Below are 18,621 nucleotides of genomic sequence, written 5' to 3' on the forward strand. Positions count from 1 at the left end.
TGGCTGGCAATGAATTTGAGGGATGAAGGAAAACCATCCTTTAAAACATAGTAAACCTATTATTGGGCTTCCCTGGTGGCTCAGTGGTAAAGAATCTGCCCATAATGCAGGAGATGTGGGTTCGGTCCCTGGGTTGGGGAGGTCCCTTGGAGAAAGAAGTGGCAATCCACTCCAATATTCTTCCTGGAAAATTTCATGGACAGAGGAGGTTGGTGGGCTACAGTCCATGGGGTTCCAAGAGTCAGACACAACTTAGTGACTTAAAAAAAAAAAAGTGAAGTTCTCTCAGTCATGTCCAACTCCTTGTGACCCCATGGCCTACACTATCCATGGAATTCACCAGGCCAAAATACTGGAGTGGGTAACCATTTCCTTCTCTAGGGGATCCTCCCAACTCAGGGATGGAGCCCAGGTCTTCCACATTGCAGGTGGATTCTTTTATCAGCTGAGCCACCAGGGAAGCCCAAGTGACTAAACCACCACGCAAACCTATTATTACCATCAGAAGCCAGAGGAGGAAGAATACCATTATAGGTACTCTTGACTCTGCCCTAGCACATTAGCTCACCTGGTGCCAATAAGACTGGTAGCCCTTTTTTCTATGACTCCGAGGTCCTTAGTTTCCACCTCAGTCAATCGTAGACCCAGCTCATCTCAATGCCTGATGTCAGCAGCTTGAGATGATAAATCACTCATTTTAATGTATTTGTTTTTCTACTGGAGGGTGAGAAATGTGAGGAGACCTCAGCCTCAGAGTCAACAATTTCAGATACAAGTTGCAGTTTCACAACACTAGTAAGATAAGCTTTTCAGACATTGTAGTATTACTTATACAGCTTAATGAGGAAAATACTGATCACTTAGGTGCAAATTCTGCTTGTCTTTATTCTGTACCTCCATACTCTCATCTGTAAAATCAGGATATAGCCATACCAGTTTTTAATGTTGTTTTAAGAATTAAATAAGTTGATTTTTGTAAAACTATTACAATTATTATTTAAGCTCAGAATATTAAAATGGTTTCAATTCTTCCTACGTTTTTCCAAGATGTAGCCCAGAGTACGAGATTGGAGTTCCTACTAACAGTTCACTGTTGACCTTTAACAAGTCAGTTTCTCTCTCTCCATCTCATTTTCTCGATCAAGGTCTAAAACAATGCTTCACAAGTAATTCATGTTCTAAGACGGTTTCAATGGATGTTGTGGAATGAACAAACTTCAAAATGAGGATATTGGAGCAAGCAGACCATCAGGAAACCCTCTAACTTTAATACTTCTTGTGATTCATTATCTCTCACTAAGACCCTGGGTAACACAGGAAATGCCATTGGTTATCCACATTGGGAAACACCACTGCAAAACTCCATACTGTTTACTGAAAAAGAATGTTGACAGTATATACACAAAATATCCACAAAGACAAGTGTGTGTGTGTTAGTCACAGCTGTGTCTGACTCTGCAACCCCTTGGACTGTAGCCTGCAGGCTCTTTTGTCTGTGGAATTCCCCAGGCAAGGATACTGGGGGATGCCATTGCCTTCTTCAAGCAATGAAGAACTAGTAAGATAAGCCAAGTAAGTGAGATCAGGGGATCTTCCTGATCCATTGCAGGCAGATTCTTTACAGTCTGAGCTACTAGGGAAGCCCCCTCATAGCCAAAGCTATGGTTTTTCCAATAGTCATGTATGGATGTGAGAGTTGGATCATAAAAGGCTGAGCGCCAAAAAGTTGAGCCTTTGAACTGTGGTGCTGGAGAAGACTCTTGAGAGTCCCTTGGACAGCAAGGAGATCAAACCAGTCAATCTCGAAGGAAATCAACCCTGAATATTCATTTAAAGCACCAATGTTGAAGCTGAAACTCGGCCACTTGATGCAAAGAGCCGACTCAGTGGGAAAGACCCTGGTGTTGTGAAAGATTGAGGGCAGAATGAGAAGGGGCTGACAGAGGATGAAATGGTTGAATGGCATCATTGACTCAATGGACATGGGTTTGAGCAAACTCCGGAAGATAATGAAGGACAGGGAAGCCTGGAGTGCTACAGTCCGTGAGGTCTCAAAGACTGCGACACTATTTAGCGACTGAACAACACAAAATATAGCATCCTTTATCATGGTAATTAATCCAACATCATCTCTGCCAATACTGGACCTGAGTAAACAAAGACCTGAGGAGAAGAATGAAAACACATTTATTTTGTACAAAGCGGCCGTCAGTGTCCGAGACGCCCCGCGGCAGAGCGCGCCCTCAGAGGAGCAGGAGGGGGCCCAGCAGCAGTTCGCCCTGGCCCAGCAGGCGGCCCCGCTGCAGCCCGCGGCCCGGGTTCTCCGCCTTGACGCGCACGGCCAGGCGGCGCACCTCGTCCTCCGAGAGCCCGTCCAAGCACAAGTCCTGCTCCAAGACGGCCCTGCGGCTCCGCCGGACCACGGCGCCCCGCGGCTTCAGGATGAAGCTGACTCTGCAGCCTACGGGGGCGCCGGGCTCGGCTGCTCCTCCAGCCGGGCCCTCGGCATGGAGCAACCGGACACGGAGGCGCCCGCTGGCCCTACAGTACTCAGCGGCCAGGCGCAGGGCGCCACCGCCACGGCCCAGAGTTACGGTGCCCTCGGCCTCCAAGCGCTCGGGAAGAGGGTTGGGAGTTGGCGAGAGGGACGCGCCGGGGGCCCGCGGTGGGGATCCGGAGCCGGAGGGGCCCTCGTTCTCGTCCTCGTCGTCTCCGTCCCCGCTGGAAAGAGAGCAGGCGCGGGCCAGGTCTCGGTTCCTCTGGGCCCGCAGCACGCGGCGCAGCAGCTCCTCGGAAGCGCGCAGGAAGCGGCGGCAGCGGGGCCCGGGGCCGAGCGCGTCCAGGAGGGAGCCACTGCGGGCCTTGGGGGGCGCAATGGGCGCTCTCGCCCGGGGCCTGAGGGGGTCATTTCCGCCGCCGCCCCCGTATGTGTGGGCCCGGGGACGGGGCGCGGGCAGCAGCGCGGCGGCGCCCGGCCCCCCGAGGAAGAGCGACTCCCTGCGGCGGGTGTGCGGGCTCTCGAGCAGCGCACAGAAGCCGTAGGCAGTGCGCGCCCGGGGCAGGTGCTGCAGCGAGAGTGCGGCCTGCGAGCGCGGGTCCCAGTCCGTGCGGCCAGCTCCGTCGTCAGTCCCTGCTTGTTCGTCCCAGGAGTCTGGGACTGCAGTCAGAGTCGGGCAGGGCACGAGTCGCGGGGGGATGCAGAACTCGGGGATGCGGTCCGGGGTGAGCACGTATGGGCACCCGGCGGGCGTGAGGGCCGTGGCTCGGCGGGCTCCATCCTGGTAAAGCCGGATTCTGCCCCGCAGGAGGCGCTCGGGTCCCAAGAGGAGCCGCTCCAGGCACCACATCAGGCAGCAGGTGCCGGTTCCTGAGGAAGCTCTGCTGGAGCTGGTCATCCTGCAACGCACAAGCACACACGGATCTTAGAGTGAGCTCTGCAGGGCACAGGAGCTTCTGTCTCCCGTCTCTTCTACTTACGGGGTGCCTCCTCCTGCCTCCCTTGGAACCAGGCAAACTGCCCCTCACGCTGCTATTGCAGATGTTTCAGTGTTTCTCTGATGTCTTCTCTATTCCTCAGTGGTGTACACTTTGGGTTTGTTGCCTTAATCTACACCTGCCCTCGCTGTTCTAAGGCAGAGCTTTTCAACATGTTTGCCTCGCGTTGTCCTTGGTGCCAAGAGGCACTATGCTTGTGCAATGGTTTCCTGAATCCTTGGATTATTGCGTTCTAATCCTCAGAGAGATTTAAAGTAATTATTATCCTTTCTAGGATATTCGGCTTGCTCCCCGCTTTTAAGCTCAAAGAGCCTCAGACGAGTCCCTGGGAGAGTTAAGCAAGGCTATGGCCTCTCCTAATATACCTGGGGTCCAGCGTCATATAGGTCTCCGCACCGTTCTGCCTGGGGCACCAAACTGTAGAGGTGCACGGCCTCTGGGGAGATCAAAGTTCCTGCTGCGGGGTTCAGTAAAGTTTAAAGGCAGTCGTCCTGAACCTTTATACCTGAGGCCTGGGAAGCCCGCCAATGGGCGGGCCGAATTGGCACTGCTAGGTAACCTGACGCCAAGCCTTCCAACTTTGGCTCTGCCACGTGGCTGGATCCGCAGTGCAAATTCTAGACATTCACTTCTAAATGGGGGTGCTTCTGTTTACTTATGTGCAAAAGAGGGCTCAGCCTTTACTATATGGCAAAGTCATTGTGAGGATCAATCGGCATACTGAATTGAATCACAGAAGCTCTCTATACCCACCGTGAAGAGGATACGAACGTCGACTTTGTCTCATTCTTAGTTAATATCCTCCCCCAAATCCAGCCTTTACTCTGCCCAGGTTTCAAAGTTCCCTACCTGCCTTCTGGCTTTCTGCTCTGATTTTAAATCATTTTCCTTTGTTGACTACAAACCACTGTGTGTACAGGGAACCTTATAGGTTGCTGGAAATATTCTGCATCTTGATCTGAGTGGGGTTACTGGGTTGTATTCATATGTAAAAAGATAATCTAGCATGCATTTAAGATTAGATATAAGATTATGTATCTTATATCTCAGTTTAAAAAATAACAACCCACTTCTTAAACCTTGTGTGCTGATTTTTAAATTGGGAAATTATTTTCCTGCACACCTCTGGGCTGTTGGACCCATCCTTTGGAGGCATCCTAACCACATCTGGCCTTTCTAGACTGTGCTAACCTGAGAGATCTTTTCCTTCCTTTGAAAACTGACCTAAGTTCACTTTCTAAGCGACCTTCTTCCAGCTAGCTTAGGTTGAAAGAGATCTGAGGCGTTTTGTTTGGGTGTATGTTATTTCTGGGCTTCCTTGGTGGCTCAGTGGTAAAGAATCTGCCTGCGAAGCAGGAGATGCATGTACCATCCTTAGGTCAAGAAGGTCTCCCGGAGAAGGAAATGGCAACCCACTCAGTATTCTTGCCTGGAAATCCCATGGATGCCGGGAGCCGGCGAGAGACATTCCACTTGTGACAAAGGTCATGAGGAAGGAGGCTTGGCATACGCAAAGGCGGGATCGAGCCTCGGGACTGCCCCCGGATATTCTTGAGCATCTACCCCCAAAAAACCAGAGTCTGCCTACTTTATTGCCTTGTGCTCTCACCTCTGACTTTACTGGGGGCTGTCCTCCACCACCATCTCGCTATGTCAAAGAGTTAACTTACAGCTTCAATTAATAAAGTTCCTGGGCAATTAGGAGTGTTTAAATCCAAACCCCTCAGATGGCTCTCTAACTCGCCTGACAAGTTTACCCGGACACCTACAGCTATGCATACGATTGTTTACAGTCTCCCAGCCTCGAGAGTCACGGGAAGCTTAAGATATTCAAATAGCTTAGAGCCTCTCAGAGAGTTAGAAACTGTCAGAATAAAACTAGTAAAAGATTTCATTGATGAGCCAATGTTTGTTGCCAAGTTTTCACATCCCCTGAATTGTATCCTTGAATGTGTATTAATTAATATAGTTGGTATGTAGAAAAAATAAGTAGTGGCCTTGGTGTTAGTAACTTTAGACCCTTAAGGTAATAAATTCTTTCCTTTGTAAACCCATTACACATCCGCCCTATAGGAATGCAATTTTATCTTCGAAAGATGGCGCCAAACCTTAAAATAATTACTCTTAGAGAAAATAAGTCTTTGTTGATAAGTCCTTGTCAAGAAATGTTAATAGGCCTTCTGGCCAGAAGATGATGTAAATCACCTAAACCATTTGTATACAATAAATTTGCAGGAAAGAAACTCTGGTTTTTGATAAGCATCAAAGACTGCTGACTTTGCATCCCCTATTATCCTCTATGTGTAACTTAGGGTATAAAAGCCCCTGTTGAAAATAAAGCTAGGGGCCTTGCTCACCAACGCTTGGTCTCCCCATGTCATTCTTCCCTTTAACTTCCAGCTGAGTGTCCATCTGGAGCGCGGATATCCTCTGCGACCATTTATTTGCCTGGGCTTCTAAGACCCACTCGAGAAGGTGTCTAAGGTGGGGCACCTTCCGCTATTCGAGAGGGCGCCTGCGGCCACTGTGGTCAGAGCTAACCTGGTGTCATGGGTTATATTGATTTTCCGCGTAAACCAAGCCACTCAGCTTCTTTTCTTCACTGAATTTTCCTACTGAGCTATCCTCATTCTATTATTCTTTATATCTCTGAATAAATAAATAAATAAATAGGTCGCCTACTCCGTCTCCCCTTCGAATACCCTGGATCAGCCGGGGCTGGACCTCGGCACATGGACAGAGAAGTCTGATGAGCTACAGTTCATGGGGTCTCAAAAGAGTCAGACAACTGAGTTGGTTGTCTAAGACAACTAAGAAAAGAATCAGACAACTCACAAAAGTCAGAAAAAGCAAAAGAGTCAGACTTAACAACTAAACAGCAACATGCTATTTATGCTTAAGATTGAGTTCAGTCTCTCAGTCGTGTCTGACTCTTTGTGACCCCATGGACTGCAGCATGCCAGGATTCCCTGTCCATCACCAACTCCCGGAGCTTACTCAAACCCATGTCCATCGAGTCGGTCATGCCATCCAACCATCTCATCCTCTGTCGTCCCCTTCTCCTCCCACCTTCAGTCTTTCCCAGCATCAGGGTCTTTTCCAATGAGTTGGTTCTTCACATCAGGTGGCCAAAGTACTGGAGTTTCAGCTTCAGCATAAGTCCTTCCAATGAATATTCAGGACTGATCTCCTTCAGGATTGACTGGTTGGATCTCCTTGCAGTCCAAGGGACTCTCAAGAGTCTTCTCCAACACCACAGTTCAAAAGCATCAATTCTTCAGTGCTCATTTTTCTTTATAGTTCAACTCTCACATCCATGCATGACTACTGGAAAAACCAGAGCTTTGACTAGATGGACCTTTGTTGGTAAAGTAATGTCTCTGCTTTTTAATATGCTCTCTAGGTTGGTCATAACTTTTCTTCCAAAGAGCAAGCATCTTTCAATTTCATGGCTACAGTCACCATCTGCAGTGATTTTGGAGCCCCCAAAATAAAGTCTGTCACTCTTTCCATTGTTTCCCCATCTATTTGCCATGAAGTGATGGGACCAGATGCCATGATCTTAGTTTTCTGAATGTTGAATTTTAAGCCAACCTTTTCACACTCCTCTTTCACTTTCATCAAGAGGCTCTAGTTCTTCACTTTCTACTCTGAGTCGTGTCATCTGCGTATCTGAGGTTATTGATATTTCTCCCAGAAATCTTGATTCCAGCTTCTGCTTCATCCAGTCCAGCATTTCTCATGATGTACTCTGCATATAAGTTAAATAAACAGGGTGACAGTATACTCCCTTGATGTACTCCTTTCCTGATTTGCAACCAATCTGCTGTTCCATGTCCAGTTCTAACTGTTGCTTCCTGACCTGCATACAGGTCAGTGGTCTGATATTCCCATTTCTTTAAGAATTTTCCATAGTTTGTTGCGATCCACAGAGTCAAAGGCTTTGACATAGTCAATAATGCAGAAATAGATGTTTTCCTGGAACTCTCTTGCTTTTTTGATGATCCACTGGATGTTGGGAATTTGATTTCTGGTTCCTCTGCCTTTTCTAAATCCAGCTTGAATATCTAGAAGTTCTCAGTTCACATACTACTGAAGCCTGGCTTGGAGAATTTTGAGCATTACTTTGCTAGCGTGTGAGATGAGTGTAATTGTGCAGTAGTTTGAGCATTCTTTGACATTGCCTTTCTTTGGGATTGGAATGAAAACTGATCTTTTTCAGTCCTGTGGCCACTGTTGAGTTTTCCAAATTTGCGAGCATGTTGAGTGCAGCACTTTCACAGCATCATCTTTTAGGATTTGAAATAGCTCAACTAGAATTCCATCACCTCCACTAGCTTTTTTTGTAGCAATGCTTCCTAAGGCCCATTTGACTTCGCACTCCAGGATGACTGGCTCTAGGTGAGTGATCACACATCGTGATTATCTGGGTCATGAACATCTTTTTTGTATAGTTCTTCTGTGTATTCTTGTCACCTCTTCTTAATGTCTTCTGCTTCTATTAAGTCCATACCATTTCTGTCCTTTAGTGTGCCCATCTTTGCATGATATGTTCCCTTGGTGTCTCTAATTTTCTTGAAGAGATCTCTTCAAGAGAGATCTTTCCCATTCTATTATTTTATTTTATTTCTTTGCTTTGATCACTGAGGAAGGCTTTCTTATGTCTCCTTGCTATTCTTTGGAACTCTGCATTCAAATGGGTATATCTTTCATTTTCTCCTGCCTTTCACTTCTCTTCTTTTCATAGCTATTTGTAAGGCCTCAGACAACCATTTTGCCTTTTTTCGTTTCTTTTTCTTGCGGATGGTCTTGATCACTGCCTCCTGTACAATATCACAAATCTCCATCCATAGTTCTTCAGGCACTCTATCAGATCCAGTCCCTTGAATCTATTTCTCACTTCCATTGTATAATCGTAAGGGATTTGATTTAGGTCATACCTGAATGGTCTAGTGGTTTTCCCTACTTTCTTCAATTTAAGTCTGAATTTGGCAATAAGGAGTTCATGATCTGAGCCACAGCCAGCTCCTGGTCTTGTTTTTCCTGACTTAGATCTTCTCCCTCTTCAGCTGCAAGGAATATAATCAGTCTGATTTCCATATTGAGCATCTGGTGATGTCCATGTGTAGAGTCGTCTCTTGTGTTGTTGGAAGAGGGTGTTTGCTATGACCGGTGCATTTTCTTGGCAAAACTCTATTAGCCTTTGCCCTACTTCATGCTGTACTCCAAGGCCAAATTTGCCTGTTACTCCAGGTGTTTTTTGATGTCCTACTTTTGCATTCCAGTCCCCTATAATGAAAAGGACATCTTTTTGGGGTGTTAGTTCTAGAAGGTCTTGTAGGTCTTCATAGAACCATTCAACTTCAACTTCTTCAGCATTACTGGTTGGGGCATAGACTTGGATTACCATGCTATTGAATGGTTTGCCTTGGAAACAAACAGAGATCATCCTGTCATTTTTGAGATTGCATCCAAGCACTGCATTTCAGACTCTTATGTTGACTATAACGGCTACTCCATTTCTTCTAAGGGATTCCTGCCCACAGTAGTAGATATAATGGTCATCTGAGTTAAATTCACCCATTCCAGTCCATTTTAGTTCACTGATTCCTAAAATGTTGATGTTCACTCTTGCCATCTCCTGTTTGACCACTTCCAATTTGCCTTGATTCATGGACCTAACATTCCAGGTTCCTATGCAATATTGCTCTTTACAGCATTGGACTTTACTTCCATCACCAGTCACATCCACAGCTGGGTGTTGTTTTTGCTTTGGCTCCTTCTCTTCATACTTTCTGGAGTTATTTCTCCACTGATCTCCAGTAGCATATTGGGGAGTTCATCTTTCAGTGTCCTATTTTTTTGCTTTTTCATACTGTTCATGGGGTTCTCAAGGCAAGAATACTGAAGTGGCTTGCCATTCACTTCTCCAGTGGACCACGTTTTTTTTCAGAACTCTCCACCATGACCCGTCCATCTTGGGTGGCCCTAAACAGCATGGCTCATAGTTTCACTGAGTTAGACAGGGTGGCTGTGTGGCACTGGAGTGACTTTGAGGAGATACCCCATGTCCAGGGGCAAAGGAGAAGCCCCAGCAAGACAGTAGGAGGGGCAAAATAGCGTTTAGAATCAAACCCCATACCCACCAGAGACATTCAGAGGGCTCAAACAAACCTTGTGTGCACCAGGACCCAGAGACCCCACAGAGACTGAGACAGAACTGTGTTTGAGTGTCTCCTGCAGAGGTATGGGTCAGCATTGGATTGCTTCAGGGCCAGGGACTCTGGGTGCAGTAAACCTTGGTATGTCATAAGCCCTCTTGGAAGAGGTCATCAAATACCCCACCATAGAGTCACCAGAACTTACACAGGACTGGGAAACAGACTCTTGGAGGGCACAAATAAAATCTTATGCACACCAGGACCCAGGAGAAAGGAGCAGTGACCCCACAAGAGACTGACCCAGACTTGCCCGTGAGTGTCCAGGAGTCTCCAGTGGAGGCGTGGGTCGGTGGTGGCTTGCTGCAGGGTTGGGGGCACTGAGTGTAGCATGAGACATTTCAATGGAGGTCGCCATTATCTTTATTACTTCCACCATAGTTTGGCCTCAGGTCAAATAACAGGGAGGGAATACAGCCCTGCCCATTGACAGAAAATTAAGGATTTACTGAGCATGGCCCCGCCCATCAGAACAAGACCCAGTTTCCCTCTCAGTCTCTCCCATCAGGAAGCTTCCATAAACCTCTTATTCTTCTCCATCAGAGGGTAATGGGATTAGTGACCTTAAAGACCCAGGAGAACTGCCTTGCCACCATCTATCTATTGTTCTTGTTCTTGTTTATTCGCTAAGTTGTGGCCAACTTTCTGCAACGCCATGGACACTAACCTCCAAGGCTCCTCTGTCCGTGGGATTTCCCAGGCAAGAATACTGGAGTGAGTTGCCATTTCCTTCTCCCAGGGAACTTCCCTACCCAGGGATCAAACCAGCGTCTCCTGTGTCTCCTGCATTGCAGGAGGACTCTTTACCACTGAGCCACCAGGGAAGCCCATACAATAAGATAGTGCAGATGAAAAGTTTAGCATACAGCCTGATATACACAAGGTCAGATATTTATTGTTAGTACAGAGGAGAGCAAATGTTCATTAGTCCATTTATTCATTCAGAGTGATATTTACTGGATGCATCCTGGCTTCCAGCCACTATGCTAGGCAGGTAGATCCTGCTGTACAAGATCATATTAGCTATGCACTTCTGTCAGAAGAGGAATGAAATAATGAGGGTGGCATATTTGAACTTTGCTTGGCTGAGGCAGAAATGAGAAGAGACTATTGAACACTGTTTATATATCTAGCCTGGGGACAGGGTTGGTACGTCCTTGAGTTTGCCATGCTCTTGACTACCTACTTCTTTGTCTTTACTTGAGCTCCACTCCTGGCCAAATTTCTTCTTCTTGTTGTTCAGTTGCTAGGTCATGTCTGACTCTTTGAGACCCCATAGACTGCAGCACGCCAGGCTTCCCTGTCCTTCACTATTTCCCTGAGTTTGCTCAAACTCATATCCACTGAATCAGTGATGCCATCCAACCATCTCATCCTTCTCCTCCTGCCTTCAATCTTTCCCAGCAGCAGGGTCTTTTCCAATGAGTTGGGTCTTCACATCAGGTGGCCAAAGTAAGGTCACTTGACTTCACACTCCAAGATGTCTGGCTCTAGGTGAGTGACCATACCATCATGGTTATTTGGATCATTAAGACCTTTCTTGTATAATTCTTTTGTGTATTCTTGCTACATCTTCTTAATCTCTTATGCTTCTGTTAGGTCCTTACCATTTCTGTCCTTTATTGTGCCCATCTTTGCACTAAATGTTCCCTTGGTATCTTTAATTTTCTTGAAGAGATCTCTAGTCTTTCCTCCATTTTGTTCCTCTATTTCTTTACATTGTTCACTTAAGAAGGCTTTCTTATCTCTCCTTGCTATTCTTTGGAACTCTGCATTCAAATGGGTATATCTTTCCTTTGCTTTTGGCTTTTCTTTTCTCAGCTATTTGTAAGGACTCCTCAGACAGCCATTCTGCCTTGTTGCATTTCTTTTTCTTGGGAATGGTTTTGACCACCGCCTCCTATAGAATGTTATGAACCTCCATCCACTGTTTTTGATCACTCAATCAGTAATGTCTGACTCTTTGCGACCCCATGGACTGCAGCATGCCAGGCTTCCCTGTCTTTCACTATCTCCCAGAGCTTGCTCAAACTCATGTCCATTGAGCTGCTGATGCCATACAACCATCTCATCCTGTCATCCCCTTTTGCTCCTGACCTCAATCTTTCCCAGCATCAGGGTCTTGAGTCAGCCCTTTACATCAGGTGGCCAAAGAATTGGAGCTTCAGCTCAGCATCAGTTCTTTCAATGAATATTCAGGACTGATTTCCTTCAGGATTGACTGGTTGGATCTCCTTGCAGTCCAAGGGACTCTCAAGAGTCTTCTCCAACACCACAGTTCAAAAGCATCAATTCTCCAGTGCTCAGCCTTCTTTATGGCCCAACTCTCACACCCATACATGACTACTGGAAAAATCATAGCTTTGACTATAAGACCTTTGTTGGCAAAATAATGTCTCTACTTTTTAATATGCTGTCTAGGTTTGTCATAGTGTTTCTTCCAAGGAGGAACTGCCTTTTAATTTTGTGGCTGAAGTCACTATCTGCTGTGATTTTGGAACCCAAGAAAACAAAGTCTGTCACTGTTTCCATTGTTTCCGCATCTATTTGATATGAATGGTGGGACCAGATGCCATGATCTTAGTTTTTTGAATGTTGAGTTTTAAGCCAGGTTTTTCACTCTCCTCTTTTACCTTCATCAAGAGACTCTTTAGTTCCTCTTAATTTTCTGCCATAAGGGTGATGTCATCTGCATATCTGACATTATTGATATTTCTCCCAGCAATCTTGATTCCAGCTTCTGCTTCATCCAGTCCAGCATTTCTCATGATGTGCTCTGCACATAAGTTAAATAAGCAGGGTGACAATATACTCCCTTGACTTATTCTTCTCCCAATTTGAACAGGTCCGTTGTCCCATGTCCAGTTCTGACTGTTTGCTTCTTGACCTGTATACAGGTTTTGCAGGAGGCAGATAAGGTGGTCTGGAATTTCCATCTCTTGAATTATCTACAGTGGGTTGTAATCCACACAGTCAAAGGCTGTAGCATAGTCAATGAAACAGAAGTAGATGTTTTTCTGGAATTCTCTTGCTTTTTCTATGATGCAGCAGATGTTGGCAATTTGATCTCTGCTTCCTCTGCCTTTTCTAAATTCAGCTTGAATATCTGGAAGTTCTCAGTTCACATACTATTGAAGCCTGGCATGGAGAATTTTGAGCATTACTTTGCTAGTGTATGAAATGAGTGCAATTGTACAGTAGTTTGAACATTCTTTGGCATTGCCCTTCTTTGGGACTGGAATGAGAACTGACCTTTTTCAGTCCTGTGGCCACTGTTGAGTTTTCCAAATTTGCTGGCATACTGAGTGCAGCACTTTCACAGTATCATCTTTTAGGATTTGAAATAGCTCAGCTGGAATTCCATCACCTCCACTAGCTTTGTTCATAGTGATGCTTCCTAAGACTCACTTGACTTTGCACTCCAGGATGACTGGCTCTAGGTGAGTGATCATACCATCGTGGTTATCTGGGTCATTAAGATATTTTCTTGCATAGTTCTTCTGTTCTTGAATCTATTTGTCACTTCTACTGTATAATTACAAGGGATTTGATGTAGGTCATACCTGAATGGTCTAGTGGTTTTCCCTACTTTCTTCAATTTAAGTCTGAATTTTGCAATAAGGAGCTCATGATCTGAGCCACAGTCTACTCCCAGTCTTGTTTTTGCTGACTGTATAGAGTTCTCCATTTTTGACTTCAAAGAATATAATCAGTCTGATTTCAGTATTGACCATCTGGTGATGTCCATGTGTAGATTCCCCTTTTGTGTTGTTGGAAGTGGGTGTTTGCTATGACCAGTGCATTCTCTTGGCAAAAGTCTGTTAGCCTTTGCCCTGCTTCATTTTGTACTCCAAGGCCAAACTTACCTGTTACTCCAGGTATTTCTTGACTTCCTACTTTTGCATTCCAGTGCCCTATAATGAAAAGGACATCTCTTTTGGGTGTTAGTTTTAGAAGGTCTTGTAGTTCTTCATAGAACTGTTGGACTTCAGCTTCTTCAGCATCAGTGGTTGGGGCATAGCCTTGGATTACTGTGATATTGAATAGTTTGCCTTGGAAACGAACAGAGATCATCCTGTCATTTTTGAGATTGCACTCAAGTACTGCATTTCAGATTCTTTTGTTTAGTATGAGGGCTACTCCATTCCTTCTAAGTGATTCTTGCCCACAGTAATAGATACAGTGGTCATCTGAGTTAAATTCACCCATTCCGTCCATTTGAGTTCACTGATTCCTAAAATGTAGGTATTCACTTGTGCCATTTCCTGTTGACCACATCCAATTTACCTTGATTCATGGACCTAACATTCCAGGTTCCTATGAAATATTGTTCTTTACAGCATCAGAATATACTTTCATCACCAGTGAAAGTGAAAGTCTTTCTGTCATGTCTGACTCTTTGAGACCCCATGGACTGTACAGTCCATGGAATTCTCCAGGCTAGAGTATTGGAGTGGGTAGCCTTTCCCTTCTCCAGGGGATCTTCCCAACCCAGGGATGGAACCCAGGTGTCCCGCACTACAGGCAGATTCTTTACCAACTGAGCTATCAGGGAAGCCCTTCACCACCAGACAAATCCACAACTGGGTGTCCTTTCCACTTTGGCTCAGCCTCTTCTTTCTTTTTGGAGCTGTTTCTCCACTCTTTCCCATTACCACACTGGGCACCTACTGACCTGGTGGGCTCATCTTTCAGTTTCGTTATCTTTTTGCTTTTTCATACTGTTCATGGGGTTCTCAAGGCAAGAATTGTGAAGTGGTTTGCCATTCCCTTACAATGGACCACGTTTTGTCAGAACTCTCCACCATGTCCCATCTGTCTTAGGTGACCCTGCATAGTGTGACTCATAGCTTCACTGAGTCACACAAGGCTGTGATCCATGTGATCATTTTGATTAGTTTTCCTTGATTGTGGTTTTCACTCTGGAGGTCATTTGATTGTAGCTCTTGCTTCTTCTGTCTGCCCTCTGATAAATGAGAATAAGAGGCTAATGCAAGCTTCCCGATGGGAGAGATTGGCTGGGGAAAACTGGACCTTGCTCTGGTAGACAAGGCCATTCTCAGTAAATCTTTAATCCAACTTTCTGCTGATGGGTGGCACTGTGCTCCCTCCTGTAGTCTGACCTGAGGTGGCCCAGAACTTGAGCATGCAGTCTCTGTGTGCTTAGTCGCTCAGTTGTGTCCGACTCTTTTCAACCCCATGGACCCTACATAGCCTGCCAGGCTCCTCTGTCCATGGGTATTATGCAGGCAAGAATACTGGAGTGGGTTACCATGCCCTATTCCAGGGGATCTTCCCAACCCAGGGATTGAACCCAGGTCTCCCACATTGCATACAGTCTCTATGGTAGGGCTAATGACGACCTCCTCCAAGAGGACTTAGGCCATGGCTCTTAGGCCTTCTGTGCTTCTGGCCCTGTGGCAGGCCATTGTTGACCCACACTTCTGCAGGAGACCCTCCAACACTCAAAATCTCTTGTGGGGGTCACTGCTCCTTTCTCCTGTTTCCTGGTGCACACCAGGTTTTGCTTGTGCACTCCAAGCATCTCTGGAGGGTATGAGGTTTGATTTTAACATGATTGCTCCCATTCTGGAGAAGGCAATGGCAACCCACTCCAGTTCTCTTGCCTGGAAAATCCCATGGATGGAGGATCCTGGTAGGCTGCAGTCCATGGGGTTGCAAAGAGTTGGACACAACTGAGTGACTTTACTTTCACTTTTCACTTTCATGCACTGGAGAAGGAAATGGCAACCCATCCAGTGTTCTTGCCTGGAGAATCCCAGGGACGGTGGAGCCTGGTGGGCTGCCGTCTATGGGGTTGCACAAAGTTGGACACGACTGAAGCGACTTAGCAGCAGCAACAGCTCCCCTTCTAATGTCACGTTACAGCTTTTCCTTTGTCCTTGGATGTGGGGTATCTTTTTTTTTGCCTTGGGTCACTGTTAAACCTGTGGGAGAATGTTTACCAATTATACACTGAAGGGTCACATGATTGTGTTTTGACTCATCTTTTCTCAGGAGGCAAGATGCTGTTAGCTCTGCAAATGAGAGCCCAGAGAGCCCTGGATTACAATAGTGAGGCTCACAATCTGAGAAGCTGTCTGAGAAGTGGTTAAGCAAAGCTGTGCTGTGGAGGGAGAGATGAATTAGTGGTAAAGAAACATAGACTTTGGAGTTATCCATCCTCGGTTCAAATATTATGCAGCTTTTTAACTATGGAACTGTGGCCAAGTAAATTAACTTCTCTGAGTTGAAGTATAATGGCGGTTACAAGGCCTACCACACATGATCACTGTGAGGGTTAAATGCATGAAATGCCTGGTACATAGTAAGTGTTGGCTATCACTTAGCAGTTATTATTATATGAGTCTGCTTGATTAAGGATTAGGTGATTCACACATGGATTCCCTTAAAAACATTTCTCTTTCTGGCCAAGCCAAGTAGATTTTCTTTGTTTTTATTAATATATCACCTTCTTCAATAACACTTTGGAAACATTTCCTATATAAGATGTCTTGAAAACAGCAGAAACATGCCCTTGCATGGCCGGTCCCCTGTGACATTAAGCCTAATGTTTTACTTACCTCGGAAGCATGATCCATGCAGTACTCGGGTGGTTTGTCTAACAGGATGAGGCTCTGTTTATGGAACACCCAAATCTATTCAGAGGAAGACTGTCATTATCCGAGCTCACAGCTATGGGAACATTCAGTGATGGAGCTGGAAAACAATTCTGCAAAGCAAGCATAAATAGATCACTCACCATCGAGGTCAGAGGTCCTCTTGGAGTAGAAGAAGACACACCATTTAAAGCAGACCTTGAACTTTCCTGGTGGTCCAGTGACTAAGACTCCGTGCTCCCAGTACAGGGGACCCAGGTTCAATCCCTGGTCAGGGAACTAGATTCTGCATGCCACAGCTAAATATCCCACATGTTGCCATGAAAATTAATGATTCTGTGTGCCACAGTTAAGACCTGGCTCAGCCAAATAAATAAATAAATATTAAAAGATAAAGCAGACCTGCAAGATAACATATAGATGTCAAGGAAAGCAAGAAGAGGAAAGTTTATAACCAAATAAAATACTGGTGTTCTGACTTACTCATCTTGTTCAACAGAATTAGAGTGTGAAGTAATGCAAAGTACACAGACCAGGGAACTTGGATTTTAGCTCTGATAGTAACTTCCTGAGGGACTTTGGCCAGTCCCTTAATTCTCTCTCGCACTCTCATTTGCCAAAGGAGGGGGTTGGATTAACCAGATAATATTTGATCTCTTCTCTGACATTCTGCAATCCTCTCACAAGCCTTCTCCCAGTTAAACTTCCAAACTTTTCTGAAAAACCACAGTAGCATTCTTATTCTCTAGTTTTCTCCTCCATTTCCTTTCCGCCAAATCCCTTTGTTTTTCTAAACAAAGTCGAGGACTAGGAGGAATGGGGTGTGGGTAGGAGGTAGTAGTGTGACACTACAATTTCTTAGTTTTCAGTCTTAAAGCAAAAGTCATCAATTTCTAAAGTGTCCCTGATTTTGACTTTTAAAAAAAATATAAAAATATTTTGCTCATCAGTTTTTATTGCTCAATCCCCCCCTAGCTTTTGATTGCCTTTGTTAAACTTCTCATTGTTCTGAAGCCGGATAAGAGCTATAATTAATAGAATGCTTATGTTTTTTAGTTAACCTGTGTGTCCAAATTCCTTTTGGTATAGTGTGTTACAGGGCGAATGATGCTTCTTTCATTAGTTATGGTTTGTTTTGGATTAGGATTTTTTCAACAAGTATATGAAATTTGGAGCATTACTCTGTGCACATAATAACCAATTCCTCAAAATATACTTAAAAAGTAAAATATTAAAACTTAAAAGCTTTTTATCCTATATGGTAATAGCATCATTTGTACTGACAATTTTGAGCTGAATTTTTCTATTCTGAGATTTTCCATTCTGTCAGTACCCTTTCAAAACAAGATCTCTGAGAATTATTACTAGCCTAGTGGTGATTTGACTCTACTTATTAAAAGAGAAAAAGTGGCAGTACTCAGGGAGCTAAGGAAAGAAATACCTGCTGTGTAGTTTTATGTAAATCATTTAATTTTACATAAATCACTGACTTTAATTTTCCTATAAATGAAGACAGTACTATTATCTATCTGCATTACTTGTCTCGCAGATCTTTTGTGAGGATTACTTGAAAATGTATACCTTGGCATAATACTGAAATGATAGCTCATGAGGTACAGCTGCAGAAGTATTAATAAAATGGAATCATGCTTATGAAGGTAGGCATATGCATTATGTTACATTCTTTCAAAAGTGTAAAGTACCATAAAAGTATAAGAAGTTATTGTTACGCAAGGATTAGTATTGCCCACTTCTCCCAGCAAATCTCCCCTTCTGTTCCATTTCCTTGACCACACTTTTCGGCTTGTGACATCTCTTTTATCCTCTTGCACAGTTATTCATATATCCTTGCATTTTTTGGTTTCTCAACTTTTTCTGGTGCACGCCTATTTCAGTAACAATGTATGGATATCTGTACAGATCTATCTATACATCTTTTTTTTTCATTCTGTTTAGTGCATAGTTGGTGTGCATGTACAAGGGGAGAGGGGTGGTTGGGAGCAGATTAAAAACAAGTTTGGCACAGGTTAGCAGGTGATTGTGTAGTTTGGATGAGATATAAAGAGAATTTAGGAAATATGCAAAAGCAGAAGAGACATGTTTGGCTGTTAATTGGTTGTGGATGGTAAAGGAATGAAGTATGAAGTGCTTCAAAATACATCCTAGGTATTTTGTCAGGGTGACTAAGCTAGGAAAAACAAACGGTTAATGTTTTATTTTCTGTGGGCTGGAGTGAGGGATGAAGGTGGTTACTGATAGCATTAGTACTGCTTAGTGTGAATTCTTTT

At 44.7% G+C, this 18,621-nt stretch overlaps 1 protein-coding gene across 1 annotated transcript; it reads right to left on the minus strand.

Moving 5' to 3' along the window:
• Positions 1 to 2,062: 2,062 nt before the first annotated feature.
• On the minus strand, positions 2,063 to 3,384 carry LOC129620585 (C2 calcium-dependent domain-containing protein 4A-like). Its single transcript, XM_055536392.1, has one exon. The coding sequence runs from the start codon at positions 3,345 to 3,347 to the stop codon at positions 2,244 to 2,246; it is 1,104 nt and encodes a 367-aa protein (XP_055392367.1). The 5' UTR covers positions 3,348 to 3,384; the 3' UTR covers positions 2,063 to 2,243.
• Positions 3,385 to 18,621: the final 15,237 nt, after the last annotated feature.

This window comes from Bubalus kerabau, chromosome 10, assembly GCF_029407905.1.
Source record: "Bubalus kerabau isolate K-KA32 ecotype Philippines breed swamp buffalo chromosome 10, PCC_UOA_SB_1v2, whole genome shotgun sequence".
Taxonomy (NCBI): Eukaryota; Metazoa; Chordata; class Mammalia; order Artiodactyla; family Bovidae; genus Bubalus; species Bubalus kerabau.